General features: G+C 39.2%; 1 protein-coding gene across 1 annotated transcript in view; it reads right to left on the bottom strand.

The window, feature by feature from the left end:
- The window catches only part of CNTN5 (contactin 5), a gene marked incomplete at both ends in the record, with an annotated part of 277,925 nt that extends 258,528 nt beyond the window's left edge, over positions 1 to 19,397 (bottom strand). Inside the window, 4 exons of the mRNA XM_081327707.1 lie at positions 1,866 to 2,041; positions 6,412 to 6,535; positions 18,802 to 19,026; positions 19,391 to 19,397. Coding sequence (XP_081183833.1) covers positions 1,866 to 2,041; positions 6,412 to 6,535; positions 18,802 to 19,026; positions 19,391 to 19,397 — 532 coding nt within the window. The remainder of the gene's footprint in view (positions 1 to 1,865; positions 2,042 to 6,411; positions 6,536 to 18,801; positions 19,027 to 19,390) is intronic.
- Between the last annotated feature and the right edge of the window lie 1,019 nt (positions 19,398 to 20,416).

Below are 20,416 nucleotides of genomic sequence, written 5' to 3'. Positions count from 1 at the left end.
CAGTAGCCTTCATTCTATGTATATGCCTGCTTATTAGGGCTTTCACACACACCCCAAGCGGCATTATTACAAAGTCAGCTTAATTGCCCCCAACAATCTGGGTCCTCATTTTACCTACCTCGGAAGGATGGAAGGCTGAGTCAACCTTGAGCCTGGTGGAACTCGAACCTGCACTAATTGCAGGCAGCTGGTGTTACTTAAGGAGGCATTAGCCCACTGCTCCACCAAGGCTCTTGCTAAGACAGAAAATTATCTAAGACAGAAAAGTACAATGAAGCCCATTGTTTTATATATGTATTATTATAAAACAGTGGGTTTTGTTGTATTTTTCTTTCTTAGTTAATATGTTATTATGTTGATTCATCCGTTGATTCATTATGATACACACAATATTCCAGTAGGATTGTTAGATTTATCCAAATTAATAAGGGATCAGTTGTAATCGAATGTGCTTATTAAATTGTTAGCAAGAAAGTTCATTGTCTGCACCCTAGTGGCAAGGTCTTGATGCAAAAATCTATTTTCTCAGGCTGGGTTATAAATTTTTTTGTTCCTCATAAGGACAAGCATGATGAAAAGGAATCTGGCCTGATCTGTTTGTTTAAGTTTTATTTAAAGCCACTAACAAATTTTATTAAAAGGCATAAGCTCACTTTGTCAGCTTCATGCAGTGCCTGAACTGATGTAAGATTTAAATTGGGATGAGGTAGGTTTGGTGAGGAGAAAATGTTATTATGCAAATGCAGGTCACCAGTGAGGCAGATGGACTGAGGAGGTATCTCATCAATTAGCAATTCCAGTTGTGTTAAAAACCCATTGTGTTAGATGAGGCCTGTTGAGGTAGCCTAAAACCTTTTGACTTTTGTCAGCTTGGCAGTCTCTTGCTCTATAATGCTGGTGTATAGTAATTTCTTTTTTCAAAATCATCAACTTTGGGATTTGTAATCAAGGAAAGTAAAAATAACTTGGGGAACGATTTCTTTGTCCTTGTTTTCAGTCTTAATGTCAACTTTGTGTCATTAACTCTTTCGTTAAAAGTCTGGTTTGGTCCCCCAATATTGCTTGGACTCCTCACTTCAGCAGATCTGATGAACAGCTCAAAAAGTATTCCGTGTTTTTGGTTCACATTCCCCTGATGGAACATAATTTGCTTTTATTTTTTGCCCAAAGGGGCAAAATGAACAATCAGTTAAATTCTTGTGGGCAGATCAAGGAGTTTTGAATTTCATTAATTAGGGGGGAAGCTGAGGGATGTTTATGTTTGTCTTTCTTCATTTACATCTGTCTATTGCCTCTCTAGCTTTTCACACTTTAACTGAGTTCAGGGGAAAACATCAGGAGGTTATTTAAATCCTAGGAAAACATCATATACTTCTTGGGGCTTTTTCAGATCTGGACATTTGGGCAGACCAATGGAGAGATGCTTAATACAGAAAATAAACAGACAAAAGTATTCTGCACTGAAATAGTGAAATACGAGGTAGTCCTTGACATACAACCAAAATTGAGCCTAAAATTTCCATTGTTAAGACAGTTGTTAAGTGACGTTTCTTGCCACAGCTGTTAAGTGAATCACTGCAGTTGTTAAGTTGGAAACATGGTTAAGTCCCATTGACTTTGCTTGTCAGAAGATCACAAAAGCTGATCACATGATCCCAGGACACTGCAACCGTAATAAATATGAGCCAGTTGCCAAGCATCTGAATTTTGATCATGTGATCACAGGGGTGCTGCAATGGTTGTAAGTATGAAAAACGGCCATATGGCTCCTCGTGATGCAATTAGACTTTTTTGCATTGTTTCAATATGACTTCATTAACTCTATCCAAGTGGTAATAAAGTGGGATAGCATAATTGTTACTTACATGCAAATTGAAGCGTGGCTTCCCTGCTCAAAATGCTACCATAGACATTGGTGGTAAAACACTGATATTGCCCAGCATCTTTTATTTCACTGGGATTGTTGATAATAAGGCTTCCTTCTATCACACTGTAACGGTAATCACTTTCTATGTCTAACTCAGTTCCATTCCGGAGCCACCTTGGAAGAAAAGAAAAAAAATAGCTCAATAAGTTTCAAGAAGACACAGACGGCGGAAAAGAAATTTTGATGCCATTGATGAGATCACTTTTTTCTGGCCTTTAGCTTAGAAATTTATTTTCATAACATTCATATGAAAAAATATTCAGATGCATAGGTATTTTCTAGATTATGTAACCATGGGGGTGCTGCTACGATTACAAGTGTAAAATTGGTCATAAGTCATTTTTTTCATTTTATTTATTTTTTATTTTAATCCCATTTATATCCTGCCCTTCTCCGAAGACTCAGGGCGGCTTACAATCTAAGCACAAATCAATGTGCTTAGCAATAGCCTTCATTCTATGTATATGCCTGCTTATTAGGGCTTTCGGGCCCCCCCAAGCGGCATTATTACAAAGTCAGCTTATTGCCCCCAACAATCTGGGTCCTCATTTTACCTACCTCGGAAGGATGGAAGGCTGAGTCAACCTTGAGCCTGGTGGGACTCGAACCTGCACTAATTGCAGGCAGCTGGTGTTACTTAAGGAGGCATCAGCCCACTGCTCCACCAAGGCTCTGTTGCTGTTGAATGGAGTTAAATGAGGCTCAATGGCACTCAAGGCGGGGGGGGAGTTGGACTTACTTCTCTTGTGGCTACATAGGGATTCTAAGCTGATCCCCCTTTTCACACCATCCCCAGGTTCTTTCTCCTACATGTGCACATTTCCAGAATTTGACTTCTTAAGTCTTCCATAAGTTTATAGCACTAATTTTATACCTTGGATCCTGGCATTGCCTGTTTTTGGAAGTCAGCTCTCACTATACCGTGCCAAGCTTGGTATGGCTCTTGCAATTACATGAGCCTTGGTGGAGCAGTGGGCTAATGCCTCCTTAAGTAACACCAGCTGCCTGCAATTAGTGCAGGTTCACATCCCACCAGGCTCAAGGTTGACTCAGCCTTCCATCCTTCCGAGGTAGGTAAAATGAGGACCCAGATTGTTGGGGGCAATTAAGCTGACTTTGTAATAATGCCGCTTGGGGTGTGTGTGAAAGCCCTAATAAGCAGGCATATACATAGAATGAAGGCTACTGCTAAGCTTGTAAGCCGCCCTGAGTCTTCGGAGAAGGGCGGGATATAAATGGAATTAAAAAAAAAAAAATACAGAAATTGTGCCAAATGCAGAATGTTAATTGGTTAAAATATTGAGAATGATCAAGGGGTGATCAAGGGTTAATCTAGAAATAAACTAGGAAGGTAAATGACATCTGCTGGATCTTTTTTTAAACATCCACATCTTGATCACACTTGGCATACCATGCTTCTAGCATAAGGTAGATGTTCAATCATCTATCATGTAAATTATATACTGAAAAGTAATATTCATAAAGGTCTACATAGAAGACCAACTCAACATAAGCCAAGCCAGTGACCCAGTGGAAATCTGGACCAGATATCTGAAATGTGCAGGAATTGATAGAAAAGAAAACGAGCTGAAATTGAATCCTAGCAAGCCTGCATTGTTGGAAAGTCCAGAAATGACTTGATGATTTTTCTGCTCCAGTGTTGATTCTGGATGGGATAGTAATCTCCTTAAAGGAGCAGGTCTTGCAACCTAGTGATGCACTTAGTCTGATGCCTACTTTGAGTCTATGGGTAATGTCTATGAGTAAAGTATAATGAGTCTGTGGGTAATGTTTATTAGCCCCTTGTCTATTTTGAGTCTATGGGTAATGGAGGTTTTGCTCATCTCTAGCTAGTACGCCAGTCACAGCCTTACTCAGAGAAAGAGATCCTGGCATCCATAACCTGCAGCCCTATCAACTCTTGTACAAATGGTTGCAATGATCTTTATACAGAACTGCTGTTGAAGCTACAGTTAGCACAAAATACAACAGCCCACTTACTGGTGTGTGAGAACTGCTTCTTGCACATAAAACCAATGCTGTAGCTTCTAACTATATGCTTGAAAATGGAAAATGTGGTCTATTTTACTAGAAATCTCTATGTGGCTGGAGTTCCACCTATGATAGGGAGAACTGCTAGTCCACTATGTACATAATTTGATTGGGTACTGTACAGCAGGGGTCCCCAACCCCGGTCTGTGGACCAGTACCGGCTGCAGCATGCCAGCAACTGGTCTGCACAAACCAATAAAGCCCCATCCGCGGGATACAGGAAGCACACAAAACCACACCCCTTCCGATCTGTGGAAAAACCTCTCTCCACGGAACCGGTCCCTGGTGCCCAAAAGATTGGGGACCGCTGCTGTACAAAGTTGGCTGAAAGATGGGTGGCAACATAAATGTTTAAATAAATAAATAAAAATAAAGCACATGCACTGACAGTTCCTCTGCTATGTTAGCTTGAGGGAAAAATTAAAAATAAGTTCCTTTTTAGTTACAGAACTACCCTCTGCAATAATTTTGTATAAGAGATTTGTATCACTTTTTCTCTCTTCACGAGATATAAGAAGTCTTGAACATAGACTTGTGTGGAAGAATTTTTAAAGGTTAAAATAATAATTCAGGATTTTTTAATAATATAATTTAAATTTGCTATATTGCTTTATTGAATGCTTTTATTGCGTTACTGTCTCTTGTAAACTGCCAGGGGTCCTAAGGGAGTAAGGCAATATAGAAACAAAACAAACAACAAATAAAAGCCAAAACTTGAACAGCAGATCTATGAATTGATTACCCTTCAAATTATTTCTCTGAGATATAAGAAAATATAAAATGTACTTTATTTTACACAGTTGGTTCATAATTCAAGTCTTTCTATCAGACAAATAAATGAAATGGAAAAAAAATTCTATAGCAGACTTGTAATCGTCATCTTCAAACTGGACATAATAAATAATGGAAGCAGAACGAATGGACCCATTAAGCATGTTTAGGTTTGGCGAGAAAAAAAATAGTTGATTTTGAATAAGAACTGATCCAATTCTCATAGTCTGAACCAATATTCAAATTGGAGTAAGATCCTTAAAAATGCAGACAAGAATGAGCAACGTTGGGAAAAATTTGCACAAAAGTGTACGTTAGGGAAAGCAGTGCTTTGTGCAAGCATGCATATATTGACAATTGCTTCAGTTTGCCAAATGTATATCTTTAGGGGGGGAAAAACAGGTACATCAATGAATAGATTAAGGTAATTTTATAATTGAATCTTTTAAAATAACACCTGGAATGGATTTTAGATAAAGTAAACAGAATGCAGGTAGCTCTCATCTTATGACCACATCTGAGCCCCAAATTTCCATTGCTAAGCCAGGCTGTTGATCACTGAGTTTTGCCCCATTTTATGAACTTTCTTGCCACAGCTGTTGAGTGAATCACAGCAGTTGTTAGGTTAGTAACGTGGTTGTAAAGTGAATTTGGCTTCCCCATGAACTTTGCTTGTCGGAACACTACAACATCATAAATACAAGACAGTTGCCATACTGACCAATGAGGATTCAATAGATGTGTGGAAAATGGTTATAAGTTAATTTTTTTCAGTGCCATAACTTTAAATGGTCACTAAACGAAAGGTTGCAAGTAAAAAACTACTTTACACTGACTTGGAATGAAAATAGACAGCTCAACTCCATTGCTAAAACATGTTGGTGCGTCTTATTACAGGTGGGGATGAGACAGCATACACGGAGGAGGTACAAAAACTATCCATATGGTGTTGTGACAACAACATGCATCCGGAACATCGGGGAGGACTGTGTGGAGAGAGTTTCCTCCTTTAAATTTCTGGGAGTCTACCTCTGCGAAGATCTGACCCGGAAAGTTAATACAATCCAGGTGGCCAGAAAGGCCCAACAGAGGCTTCACTTTCTCAGGGTCTTGCGGAAGAACAGGGTAGAACAACGGCTTATGATCCTCTTTTACTGGTCTACTATAGAAAGCGTCCTCTCGTATGGTACTGTGGTTTGGTATGCTGGTCTGACAGCCGCGGATAGGAATGTATTACAGACGGTAGTGAGCACAGCACAAGACATTGTGGGCTGTTCCCTGACACCACTGGATGACCTCGCCAGGGCTCGTTGCCTTGGAAGAGTGAGGAAAATTCTCAGGGATGACTCACACCCTGGACGGTATCTCTTTACTCTCTTACCATCGGGTAGGAGATATAGGAGTATAGCCAGCCGTACCAACAGGCTGAAGAACAGCTTTTATCCATGGGCTGTTAGGCTTTTGAACGGGATATAATTTTATAAACTTTATGCATGATTGATTTGCAAGGCCGGTGTGTTGTGCAATTAGCTCACATGGTGTAATAAGATGGAGGGTTTGCGTCACTGTAAGTTGGGGGTGGGGGCACGAAGGGAGGCTCAGCCAATCTCAATGTATACATGGTTGTACTTTGACAATAAAAGTTCATTCATGTTAGCTACCTGTAGGCTGGGGCAGGATTTCCTCTGGCTTGACAACTGAGGGACACTTTCTTCTCCTCTGAATCCATGGGGAAGATCACGTGGTCAGGTTCTTGCATAAACATTGGCCCATAATCAACACCCTCTGTGAAGACAAAAAGGAACATTTCCTTCAGAGGCTACAAGGGAAAGCTCTTGCTCAGAACTATGAGTTACGAGTTTTGGTTCAGTATAAATTTTTGTGATCTACTTCAGAAACAATTCATTCACTTCCCCAATCATCAAATGATACAAAGCATTATAACTAGAAAACATATATCTAGAATTGCCAAGTACTCAGAAGGTCTTTTAGATCAGGTTTTATCAGTAAGCTAACCAAGATGTAGTATGGCTCTGGTAGAACCACACATATACCCACACATACACTTTGTAGCCTCACCCTTTGCTGTAATATGCTACCCAGAGTAATCTCTGCATGAGTTGGGTAACTTATATAAATTTGCTCAATAAATAAAATAAATAAATAGAAGCTTCTGGCAATCTAGATTCAAGACTCAGAACACTGTCATTCAATCTTGATCTCTCAAACTGAAGTGGAACAGCAGGCACTTCAACATGATTGAAAGGCACATGAACCGAAGATATTTTTACCATCCAAACTGATCCTGAGTAGCCAATCCTATCCAAAATTTGAAACAAAAGTACCTCTTCGATAGTCTTCAAAAAGCTACGTCCAACAAAACATCATGGGACTGATTTTATTAATTTCAAAGGTCAGTGTGGGAAAATTTACAGGATCCATTTCAGAGATTATCAATCCAACCCCCTTGGACTCTCAGATTTAATGTTCTATCAATGTTCATGTTTGCAAGGCCAGTTATTAAGGGGACTTCGTCTCTTGTGGATCAGCCATTTACTCAGTGTTTTCAAAATCAATCACAGCCAATTTTCAAAGACAAAATAAGTAGTTGAATTACTTATTAGGCTAAACTGCCTGCTTAATCCAAATGTGTGCCTGGCCATGTTATTTATCATTTAACTCTTTAACTAAGTCTACCATCCATTCTAAGTGAAATTTGGCTTTCCCATAAACCAAGGAAAGGTACACTGTATAAAATACAGGACTGGGGATTCTGAAGTGCCAAGAAATTGCCTAAATTACTTAAAAAGATAGAATTACATGTATAAATGGGTTGGGGCAGTGGTGGTATTCAAATATGTGAACAACCGGTTCTCTGTGTGGATGCTGCTTCCTGAAGTCCATTCTGGGCCTGGTCAACAAAAAATTAGCTACCGGTTCTGCCAAAGTAGTGCAAACCATCTGAATCCCACCACTGGGTGGGGGTCTATCATACATATAAAAGGACTATAGTTTAAATTAGCACTTTGCAGAAAAAAAGAGTGTCTTCTATTCCCCCCCCCCTTGGTTTGAAAGAGAATATGCTTTCATGATGCATTTCAAATATATTTCAAAGAAAACACGATGAGTGAATATCTTCTGCTTATTTAGTTAAGAAATGGGCAGAAGTTGAATCTGTGCAACATGTCTTTTATTGTATAATATGCCTCTCTATAGAGATCGGAGGAGCATTCATGTAAGGGGTTACAAAAAAGGAAGATGGTGGTCCTGCCAGTTTTAAATTTGAGCTGTACATTATGATTGCATGGGACTTTGATCATAAAAGAGGTATCTGCAGGAAGAATCAAGAAAGTCAACATGTCATCTAGAACCACACAATCAAAGACCTTTATCTTTTTTTTACTTGTATTGAACGTGCAATAGCAACCATGTTGACTTTTGATATTTTTATGGACGCCTCTGTCTGTGAGGAGGTTTGAACTATAAGAATGACTAACTAACTCCAAGTAACCAACTAGTTTCTAATCAACCGATATAAGCAGTACAGAATAGCAGCTTTTTGTTTGCTGGTGAAAATGTCTCCCATTGATTTTCTGCTTGTCATGATCCAGCCAGAAGAAAAAGAAATTGAAAATGTTAACTTCCTGGAAATTAGTTAAAGGACTTGTAGCACGTTGCATAAACACTACTCTACATAAATAAATGACAGAATAATTTGCTTTGTGTCTTTCTGTTCCTAATCCCCATGATTGAATGCTCTTAAACAAACCAATGATTTTCATCTGCTAATTTGAAAGTTTTGTGCAGACACAAAACCACTTTGCTGCCTAAACATTTGCATGATTTGGTCCTTCTCAACAGACTTAATGATTCAGATCAATCCTTGTCAATTTGGTTTCTCAGAGGAACACAAAAGGGATTCCTAGCAAATTACATATATGACTATTGGCAACCTATCTCTGGAAGATTTATCTGAACACATCTGTAGATATTTATTTTTCATTACATTTCCACACCACCCAACTTCAAAAGATCAGAGTGGTTTGCAGTAGATAAAGACAACACTAGCAGTAGAATATATAACTATGCAAAAAAACAAAACAAAAAACCTAACAAGAAGAAAGCAATACATCTTTTTTTTTTAAAAAAGATGACATTTTAGTTGGTAAAGATTTTTAGGAAAAAATGCCACTGTGTTCACTGGGGCTCACTTCATGTAAATTGGTAGAGACTGTAGATCGGTAGAGATTGTAATGTCAACTTTCTTTTTCAGACCTGAAAAGGATCAAATGATCTGAAATATATCTAGAATCCTACAAATATCACAACAGGACTTACACTTTACACAAACTGTGGATTGCTGTGTACAGCACTTTTAGATATTTCACTGTTGTGATACATGGTTTTATAAATCACTGTTTCTGACTCTTAAACGGATTTAGGATTACAGTCTTTAAATTGTCTTCTGTTTATGTACTTTTGGAGAAAGTGGTAAGCTACATTAAGAGTTTACAAAAGTATCTCTCTCTCTGCATTTGAAGTTTGAACATTATTCAAAGGCTCCATGTAGAGTAGGGGTGTCAAATTCGCAACGTCACGTGACGTGTCGCAAAATAGCGTGACTTTTTTTTGCCATTGCTGGCAATGAGGTGGCCGCGTTTTTGCTATGATGCATCTGGCCCGCAGGCCGGCAGTTTGACACCCCTGATGGAGAGTGTGTTACAGTCATCTAAGCAAGAGATTACAAGGGCCTGGATGACACTGAGCAAGTCGTCCTGGTCCAAGAATGGGTGCAACTAATGCATCACCTAAAGGAACAGGAGTCATTAAACTAGAAGGATTTCCAGAGTGAGCACCAGAGTAGCAGATGGAAGAACTGGTCTCTGGAGGCTCCAATTATACACAACCACTCAGTCTTGCTTGATTTGAGCTGGATCCATCTCATCCCATCCAGACCCCAACTGCTTCCAGTTATTGGGATAAAACATAAACAGCAACACTCAGAGGGCCTGGAATCTGGATACAGTTTTGAGTTAGGAGTGGGAAGACCCCAGATTCAAATCAATTCTTAGCCATAGGATGGCTCCAGCCAATAATTCTTTCTCAACCTGACTTGATGTGGTAGAAAAAAAACTGAAGGAAGAAAGTATTATACAATATGTCCTGCAATAAAAGGTAGGATATGCATACAATGAAAATATAAACGAAGATTGTCGATATACTTTCAAACATTGTGAGCCTTAATGGTAACATTACTCAAAAACACATAATTGCCGAGGAAGTAATGTAATTAGAGTTATTAATTTTATTTATTAATAAAATAATTGATAGCATATAATGCATAGAATACATTATCAATTAATTGATAATAAAAGTATAATTTTATTCATTAAATTATTATTAATTAGAATTATTTATTTATTTATTTATTTATTTATTTATTATTTTATTTGTTAAACTTATATACCCCCCTTCTCCCGTAGGACTCAGGGCGGTTCACAAGATTTTTTAAAAAAACAATACAACAATTACAAAAATTAAAAACAATTAAAATGATTACATTAACCTTGAATAAATAAAAATCCCAATTAGAATCCAATTAAAACCCCAATTAATACTCTCGTTCAGGCATGAAAGCTCAAAGAGCCAGGTCTTCAGGTCCCGGCGGAATGAACAAAGGTCAGGGGCAGTCCTAAGCTCTACAGGCAGCTGGTTCCAGAGGGCAGGCGCACCCACAGAGAAGGCCCTCCCCTTGGGTATTGTCCGCCAGCAATCTTTTACTGGCAGTACCCTGAGAAGACCCTCCCTGTGGGAGCGCACAGGACGAAGGGAGCTTGATGCCGGCAGCAGGTGCTCCCTCAGATGATTATTATTAATTATCCAAATTTATTCCTAAAGAAAGAATTAGACTAGATTATTATCACACTTGTAATGGCCATATTACTATTTTGTCTAATTGTTGATATAAAGGTCCTTAAAGCTGTGTCTGGCATTTTAAAATATAAACAAAGAAAACGGGTAAAGCAGGATTGATAACCAATCGGGGGGGGGGAAAAGCTCAGCAAAAAAGACCAAACTGTGGTTGGATGATTCAGTGCTGAGAGCTGCCGAATCCATAGTTCTAAATTCCCAAAGGTCAAAATTCTCTAAGCTGACTGCAGACCAAGTTGTGTTTTCTAACTTTGGTTATAATTTGTAAGCAAGAACATAAAATGGGAGGAGAAATTAATAGGTTATAACAAATCATGACAAGGATGTTGATACATAATAAATCAATGACTTTCCTTAACAAAGACAGATCTATTGAGAAATAAATGCAGACAAGCATATGTTATCACTTAATTCCATTAATTTCCCCAGGGCAATATTACTTTTCTCCTGCTTTTCATCAAGATTTTAGTAACACCTGTCAATTGTCAGCCTTCTCCAGTTCTGAGCTTCAGCAACTTTCCTACAAATTCTAAATTGCAATATATGTTATCAAGCTGTAGCAGTATTTCATCAACCTTGATAGCTTAAAGATATGTGAATTTTGATTCCCAGAATTTCCTGGCCAACCTACTGGCCAGAGAATTCTGGGAATTGAGGTCCACACTTTTTCAAGATGCCAAGGTTGACAGTTACTGAGTTAAAATTATGTGAGTCTGCATAAATGTCAATTGATATTAATGTCCCCCTCCCCAAGTACGAATATAACATTTCAATTATTCACATACAGTTTCAGCAAATTATTAAACCCTCCCATGCAAAATGTGGATACCTTTGATACATTTGGAGTGGATGTTTCCTTAAAATTCACAGCTTTATGCCTATTTTGGTACACAGCTTGTTTGTAATATCTACAACTTATTCTGTTCATATAAAAATTAAATATATCCATTTAAAATATGTGATTTCCCCTAATGTTTCCAAATAGCCTTAAAAGCCTTAGGAAACAGTATTTTGTATTAATTTGTTCACCACCCCCCTCTTTGTGGCAGCCCCTTAAGTATTGGAATGCTGCTATCATGTTTCCCCTAGTCCTTCTTTTCATTAAACTAGACATATCCAGTTCCAGCAACTGTTCTTTGTATGTTTTAGCCTCCAGTCCGCTGATGATACAGGGCGGAGGTACAAAAACTATCCATATGGTGTTGTAACAACAACTTGCACCTGAACATTGGCAAGACGAAAGAGATGGTGCTAGACTTCCGGAGGAAAAAGGAGGGACCTGCCCCACTTTACATCGGGGAGGACTGTGTGGAGACAGTTTCCTCCTTTAAATTTCTGGGAGTCTACATCTGCGAAGATCTGACCTGGAGAGTTAATACAACCCAGGTGGCCAGAAAGGCCCAACAGAGGCTTCACTTTCTCAGGGTCTTGCGGAAGAACAGGGTAGAACAACGGCTTATGACCCTCTTTTACTGGTCTACTATAGAGAGCGTCCTCTCGTATGGTATTGTGGTTTGGTATGCTGGTCTGACAGCCGCGGATAGGAAGATATTACAGAGGGTGGTGAGCACAGCACAAGACATTGTGGGCTGTCCCCTGACACCACTGGATGACATCGCCAGGGCTTGCTACTTTGGAAGAGTGAGGAAAATTCTCAGAGATGACTCACACCCTGGACGGTATCTCTTTACTCTCTTACCATCGGGTAGGAGATATAGGAGTATAGCCAGCCGTACCAACAGGCTGAAGAACAGCTTTTATCCATGGGCTGTTAGGCTTTTGAATGGGATATAATTTTATAAACTTTATGCATGATTGAGGGACGTGGTGGTTCAGTGGGTTAGGACGCTGAGCTTGTCGATCAGAAGGTCGGCAGTTTGGCGGGTCGAATCCCGAGTGCCGCGTAGCAGAGTGAGCACCTGTTACTCGTCCCAGCTTCTGCCAACCTAGCAGTTCGAAAGCACGTAAAAATGCAAGTAGAAAAATAGGGACCACTCCGGTGGGAAGGTAACAGCATTCCGTGCGCCTTTGGCGTCCAGTCATGCCGGCCACATGACCACGGAGACGTCCTCAGACAAGCGCTGGCTCTTCGGCTTTGAAACGGAGATGAGCACCGGCCCCTAGAGTCGGAAACGACTAGCACGCGTGTGCGGGGGAACCTTTACCTTTATGCATGATTGACTTGTGAGGCCGGTGTGTTGTACAATTAGCTCACATGGTGTAATAAGATGGAGGGTTTGTGTCACTGTAAGTTAGGGTGGGGACACAAAGGGAGGCTCAGCCAATCTCAATGTATACATGGTTGTACTTTGACAATAAAGATTCATTGATTCATTCATCTTTGTTGCTCTTCTCTGCACTCTTTCTAGAGCAGGGGTGTCAAACCTGCCATGTCATGTGATGTGTTGTGATGTATTGCGACTTTTTCCCCATTACCAGAGCTGGGCTCAGTGCGATTTCAGCATGACACATCTGGCCAGCAGGCCGGCAGTTTGACATCCCTGTTCTAGAATCTCAACATATTTTTTATATCGTGGTGACCAATATGGATGCAATATTTCAAGTGTGGTCTTACCAAGGCTTTATAAAGTGGTACTAAAACTTTACATGACCTTGCTTCTAAAGGTAAAGGTAAAGGTTCCCCTGCACATGCATGCTAGTTGTTTCCAACTCTAGGGGCCGGTGCTCATCTCTGTTTCAAAGCCGAAGAGCCAGCGTTTGTCCGAGGACATCTCCATGGTCATGTGGCCGGCATGACTAGACGCCAAAGGCGCACGTAACACTGTTACCTTCCCACCGTAGTGGTCCCTATTTTTCTACTTGCATTTTTACGTGCTTTTGAACTGCTAGGTTGGCAGAAGCTGGGACGAGTAACAGGCGCTCACTCTGCTACACGGCACTCGGGATTCAACCCGCCAAACTGCCGATCTTCTGATTGACAAGCTCAGCGTCCTAAACCACTGAGCCACCGTGTCCCTTGATCTTGCTTCTATCCCTCTGTTAATGCAACCTAGGACTGCATTGGTTTTTTTGGCTGCTGCCTCACACTTCTGACTCATATATAAGTGATTGTCCACTAAGACTCCAAGATCCCTCCTGCAGTTACTACTATTGAGCCAGGTATCACCTATGCTACACCTGTGCATCAGGATATTTTATGTGAAAAAGAAATCTGTGGCAAATTTTTCAAGCATCCAATACCAGATGCTTTGTGTTGTCTTGCTTATTATGATGATAATATGAATGAATGGCTGTAATTTGAAGATTTTCTGTATTTGCTCATCCCTGGTTCTCTGGGAAGCTCCTGGTAATGAAACAGGCCAGAAGACAGAGTTAGGACTCAGCATGGGCTCATCTGGATATATCCACTTGAACCCATGCAAAAGATTTCTTCCTATATGTCAGTGAATGTTGGAAGAAAGCTTTATAATCTCTGTTGCATTCTCAATTACTGAACCCATCTAGAATGGCAGTCAAGCTGCCATTTTGCCCTGAAAAACTGGACACCAGAACTCTAAAAGATCTATTGTGACATATGTATGAGCCATTTATAATGCTTTTGCTATTGTAGACTTTGCTGCATCTCTAAGACCAGAAGAAGAGAACCTGCTACATATTTTAAGAACCAAGAGTATAATATTTTTGTAGTTACAGAAACTGCAAGTGGTGTGAATGACATTGTGTGGATCTGTTTTTTGTACCTGTCCAGTTTTGTTAATTTTGCCATCTTTTACTCCTTTATCTTGATTATTATGATACTTATTTCTGTATCCTTAGCACTTTCTTATTGTGAACTGTCCAAGGCCATTAAGAGTTGAGTGGTATTTAAGTAAATAAATATGTTCTGTGTACGCGTCAGTGCACACACACACACACAGAGACAGAAACTTTCTACTACAACAACTACAATCTGAAATGATTTCTTTTCTGAAATTCATTAGGAACTTTCATCTACCACTGACAACCTTCCATCCTTCCGAGGTAGGTAAAATGAGGACCCAGATTGTTGGGGGCAATAAGCTGACTTTGTAAAAATGCCGCTTGGGGGGCCCGAAAGCCCTAATAAGCAGGCATATACATAGAATGAAGGCTATTGCTAAGCACATTGATTTGTGCTTCTTAGATTGTAAGCCGCCCTGAGTCTTCGGAGAAGGGAGGGATATAAATGGGATTTTTTAAAAAATGGATGAAAATTTGTTTTTTTCCCTTTCCCTTCATGCTTTTTAAAGTATATGTTTCTTTACTGTATGTATGTATTTATGTCTGTGTGTATGTTTATATGTATGTATATATATATATGTATATCTATCTCTCTGTCTGTCTATATATCTCTATATCTATCTATCTATGTGTATGTGTGTGTGTGTGTATTTGTTTGTTTTATTATGCTGTTTTATTCTTTATTCAAAACACCATGAACTGCTTTGTTGCAACTGAACAGGAAGTTGGATATAAATATATCAAGAATAATAAATAAAACATTCACATAAAAAAGCCCAAATATGTTGCAATACAATTTTCTTTTCTTTTTTTTTACTGGAAATCTGTTTTAATACAATTGATCACCTTATCACATTCTCTTGGCCTTGGAGAGAAGATACAGGGGCTGTTTTTCAAAGGGAAGCAATTCTACTATCTACTGAAAGGGCCTTGTTGATGTTAACAGACAATTGGATTGACAGCTCAGCGCCATTGATTTAAATGGTCTATTCTAAGTATGCTGAAGCCTGAACTAAACGTAATTCAGTTTCAGAGCCTGCTGGGAGAAAATCGAGGTAATCAGTTCTGCTACCTCTCTTGGTTGTTCAAACTACTTTTACTGTTAGGAGATTTTTCTTGAAGCTCAGATGATTTTTTTTCTTCCTGTAACTTAAAACTATTGTTCTGTGTTCTTCATTCTGGAATAGGAGAGAGCACTGTGGACATTTTGTCCAAGGTGACATCTTTCAGGTAATTATAAGAGTGTGCTACCTCATCCCTACTCAAGCTCCTTTACTCACATATCCAGTTCCCTTCATTTCTGTTCGTAGGACTTGTTTCTGGTCTCTGAATCTCCCTTGTTGCCATTCTCTTAATCTCCACCTACATATTTGCTTCTGGCCCTTTTAAAGCATGATTCTCACAACTGAACACAGTCCTTGAGATTGGCTGATTTAATAGAAAGAGAAGTGTTACGATAGTTCCCTAAAGTGGCTATTATTCATTAGTTCAGACATCACTTTTCACTTTTGTATTGATTCTTTGACTATTTCCTTTCAATTTACAATTGCTGTGTACCAGCTTCAGATTGTGAGTGTTCATGGTCTTTCAATTAACCTTCATTATTGTGGAAACAGGCATTCTGAATTCATTTCTGAATCTATTTTTGCAAATTTCAGGCTAGTGTACATAGACAGCAAATCCAATTAAATTAACAATCTTCTTCTTCTTCTTCTTCTTCTTCTTCTTCTTCTTCTTCTTCTTCTTCTTCTTCTTCTTCTTCTTCTTCTTCTTCTTCTTCTTCTTCTTCTTCTTCTTCTTCTTCTCCTCCTCCTCCTCCTCCTCCTCCTCCTCCTCCTCCTCCTCCTCCATCAACTGATTTCTTTTGTTAATTGCACTATATAATTGTAGCAGTTCGAAAGCATGTAAAAATGCAAGTAGAAAAATAGGGACCACCACGGTGGGAAGGTAACAGCGTTCCGTGCACCTTTGGCGTCTAGTCATGCCGGCCACATGACCACGGAGACATCCTCGGACAAGCGCTGGCTCTTCGGGTTTGAAACGGAGATGAGCACCGGCCCCTAGAGTCGGAAACGACTAGCACACATGTGCGGGGGAACCTTTACCTTTACCTATATAATTGTAAGCAAGATTATAGTGAACTGAGAGCTAAGAATAAGTTTCCCCTTTCTTCATATTCTCTCCTTTGGAACACCCTAAAAACTAATCCTTGCTACATTATGGAAGAGTCATGCACTGTGTGAAATTCAGCCAGCTTTCAGACTTCTATCATTCTTGTGGGTGCAAATAAGTGCAGCTGAAAGCTGAAAGATACTCTAGTTGCTTGAGTCTGGGGAAATCTGTTTCTATATTTCATAGAAAAGGATAACAAAATGTTTGATTGCACATAGTAGAACAGACAATAAAACACTCTTTTGATGCAGTGTTATGGGCTTTTCTGACACCAGTGGTTTTTACTTGATGAAAAGGACTTAAACAATAGTCAAGGTCATGTACTCCAAGTCCAACAAGGGAAAAAAAGATACATGAGGAGATGTTGCTCCCTAAACTACAAGACTGGAACTGATAGTTTTAAGCTTCATAGAAACCTTGGAGCTAATACCCTTAAAACCCTGATACTCATGAGGGGTTAGGCTTCCTAGATCGATCTCCCTTCGCTTGTCACAGAGCTCAGCACTGAGAACTGGCAGATCCGGGATGCAAAAATCAGGCAACCACGACTCAGCAATGAAGAGATGTAACCATTTTTACTTTTTTAAAAAAAGAAAACCATAAACTGACAGTGGGGTTTAAGGGTCTTGCTATAAAATAATACTAAACATGAGTAAATCCATCTGAATAATTTATTCTACTGTAGATGTTACACACACACACACAAATACTGTACATACATGCATACACACACACATACATACATACAGAAACAATTTCCTCCTGGGAAAACATTTACAAAATATATGTCAAGCAATAACATTCGATTTGATAGAATCCTTGGAGCTAATACCCTTAAACCGTTTTGGCGGTTCTTCTAACGCAGACATGTCAAACACAAGGCCCGGGGGCCGGATCCGGCCTGCGAAGTGGTTTCATGTGGCCCACGAAGCCATCCTGGAAATAGTGAGGGAACGGCCCCCATTGCCTTGGCCCTGGCCCAGAGACCCTCCTTCTGCCAGAGACCCTCAGATCTGTCCCACTCCTGCCCAGGCCCCCATAGGCACCCTTGATGCGAACGATGTAGGGCTGGCCACGCCCACCCAGTAGGCCACACCCATCCTGGCCATACACACCTGGCCCCCTTAGGGCAACCGCAATGCTGATGCGGCCCTCAATGAAATTGAGTTTGACACACCTGTTCTAATGGAAGGGAAACTGCTTCTTTAAATTAATTGGAGAATATGATTAATGACAAAATTAGAAAGGTGGAGAATTGTTTTAATATATTGTGCAAGGGGCGGAGATTTCAGATTCCAGCTTTTTTCGAGCAAGCATTTGCCGGTGTATTAGGCTAATAAAGGACTTTTAAGGTAAACAATGCCTCAGAGTCACTTGAAAAGCCCGTACGTCGGAAACTTGACAATATAATTGATGATAAAATTTATTTTGGCAAGTAGAACCTCATAGCTATAAGTTTCAATACATAACAAATATTATGGACTCAGTTGTGAAAAATATTGGGAGAATCAGGGGAGAATTAGTTTAGTTTTCTACCCCCCCCCCCAATATATTGATTTTCAAAGGTAGAGGCATCACCACCTTTGTATGGCTGTAGTATTATCATTATCCTTCTCATCTTCTTGACTAACCCCTATTATTATATTTTATATATCATATATAAAAATAATAATACACAATAATACATAAATATAATCTAAATATAATCTAAATATAAATTAATAAAACACACACACACACACACATTATCTTAGTATTATTATTACTCTATTGTTTTGCATGTATAGTGAAAGCTTCTGCAGCAAAGACAATTTGCTTTTGTCACACCTGGCCAATAAAGAATTCAATTCTATTCTATTCTATTCTATTCTATTCTATTCTATTCTATTCTATTCTATTCTATTCTATTCTATTCTATTCTATTCTATTCTATTCTATTCTATTCTATTCTATTCTATTCTATTCTATTCTGCTGTGTTCTGTTCTTTTGTTCTGTTCTTCTGTTCTACTCTACTCTACTTTGTAATATGGGTAGTCATGCAGTTTTACTTCAAATCTAGCTTGCCAGGGTTAATTTATGAAAGCATGGGAGAGGGTGGAAGTTGTTTGCTGAAGTTGGGTGCAAAAACCATTGAAATAACGTAAACCATTTCTGAACACATCACAGTCTCAGATGTGTTTGCTGTGATGGATGGAGAAAAGGGGGTGAGGTGGAAAATCAAACATACCCTCTCGTTTGAAGGCCTCTGAGAATGGCTCAGGGTTTGCTGGTGGGTGATAGGGCTGCGATGACCCATGCCAATCCAGAGAGGAGATGCTTCCCATGGCAGGGTAACTTGGCCGTTGCCTGTTCTTTGAGTTAATGGCAGAGGATGAGTAAGATGAACTGGCAGATCTGAGTCTTAAAATAGCAGCGTATGTGGCATGGATTCCTGGAATAGCTGCAGAACATTCTGGTAGGTTGGAAACAAAAAAGAAACAAAAATGTAGTTCGAATTGGAGATAAGAACACTAAACCTTTAATGGATCCAGCTTCTTGGGCAACACAAGTGGATCTTGGATATGAATACCTTGAATATGCAGACCTGGCATAACCAGAACCTCTATGACGGTTCTTGGGTAGAAATGGGATTCTGATATTTGCTGGAAAGAGGGACCCAGGTAAACATTTCAGTGTGAATGGTCTATCTCCATTTCCTCAGGGGAGGACAGAGAAAGGAACTGGGGCCTTATGTGAGATAACATCCTTCCTTTGTGTCATTACTGATCTGAAATTTATACAGGTAGTCCTCGACTTACAATTGTGATGGAGCTTACCCATCATGGTTGTAAAGTAATGATGGTAAGTTTTAACTGAGTTGATTTTATGACCTATTTTGCAGCAGTTGTTAAGTGATTGCTGAGATCATTACACAAACTAATGGTTCACTATGGATGAAAACCAGAAGTAAATACTGATTTTTGGTAAAATACAGTCATGTGACACTGCAAACAGTTGTAAATGTGGTTTGATCATATATCTATATCTATATGTCTATATATCTATATCTATATATGTATGTAGATCTTTGGTCAATCGGTTTTTCCCCCCACGTAGAATTGGAGGTATCAAGGCAACGTTTCGACGAAATCTCATCTGTCATCCTCAGGCTGGTGGCTTCAGCTTCGTTCTTCTGGGAGAAGTGTCCCAGAAGAACGAAGCTGAAGCCACCAGCCTGAGGATGATGGATGAGATTTTGTCGAAACGTTGCCCTGATACCTCCAATTCTACGTGGGATAAAACCTGAATGACCAAAGATCTACATACAAACACCCGCGAAAACCTCAGAAAACTATATATGTATATTTATATGTATTTTACTATTGTTTTTTCACTATTGTTCATTCTGTATGCCCACCTTATTCTGTACACCGCCCCGAGTCCCTCGGGAGAAGGGCGGTTTATAAAAACAAATAAATAAATAAATAAATAAATAAATATGTATATCTATCTATCTATCTGTATATATATATATATATACATATATATATATATATATATATATATATATATATATATATATATATATATATATATATATATATACATATATATATATATATATATATATATATATATATATATATGTTTAAGTATTTGTCAAGGCTTTTTGAATGGACCTTGCTAATTAACTCTTTCATTCCTGTTTTGGCCCGACTCAGGGCTTATCCACAGGACATAGTCCTTCTCTTCACTAAAGTAGACATACCCAACCGTTCTTTATATGTTTTAGCCTCCAGTCCCCTAATCATCTTTGTTGCTGTTTTCTATATGCTTTCTAGAGTCTCAACATCTTTTTCACA

Source organism: Vipera berus, assembly GCF_964194415.1.
Source record: "Vipera berus genome assembly, chromosome: 4".
NCBI classification, from domain to species: Eukaryota; Metazoa; Chordata; class Lepidosauria; order Squamata; family Viperidae; genus Vipera; species Vipera berus.
This window is presented reverse-complemented; position numbering and strand designations above follow the sequence as displayed.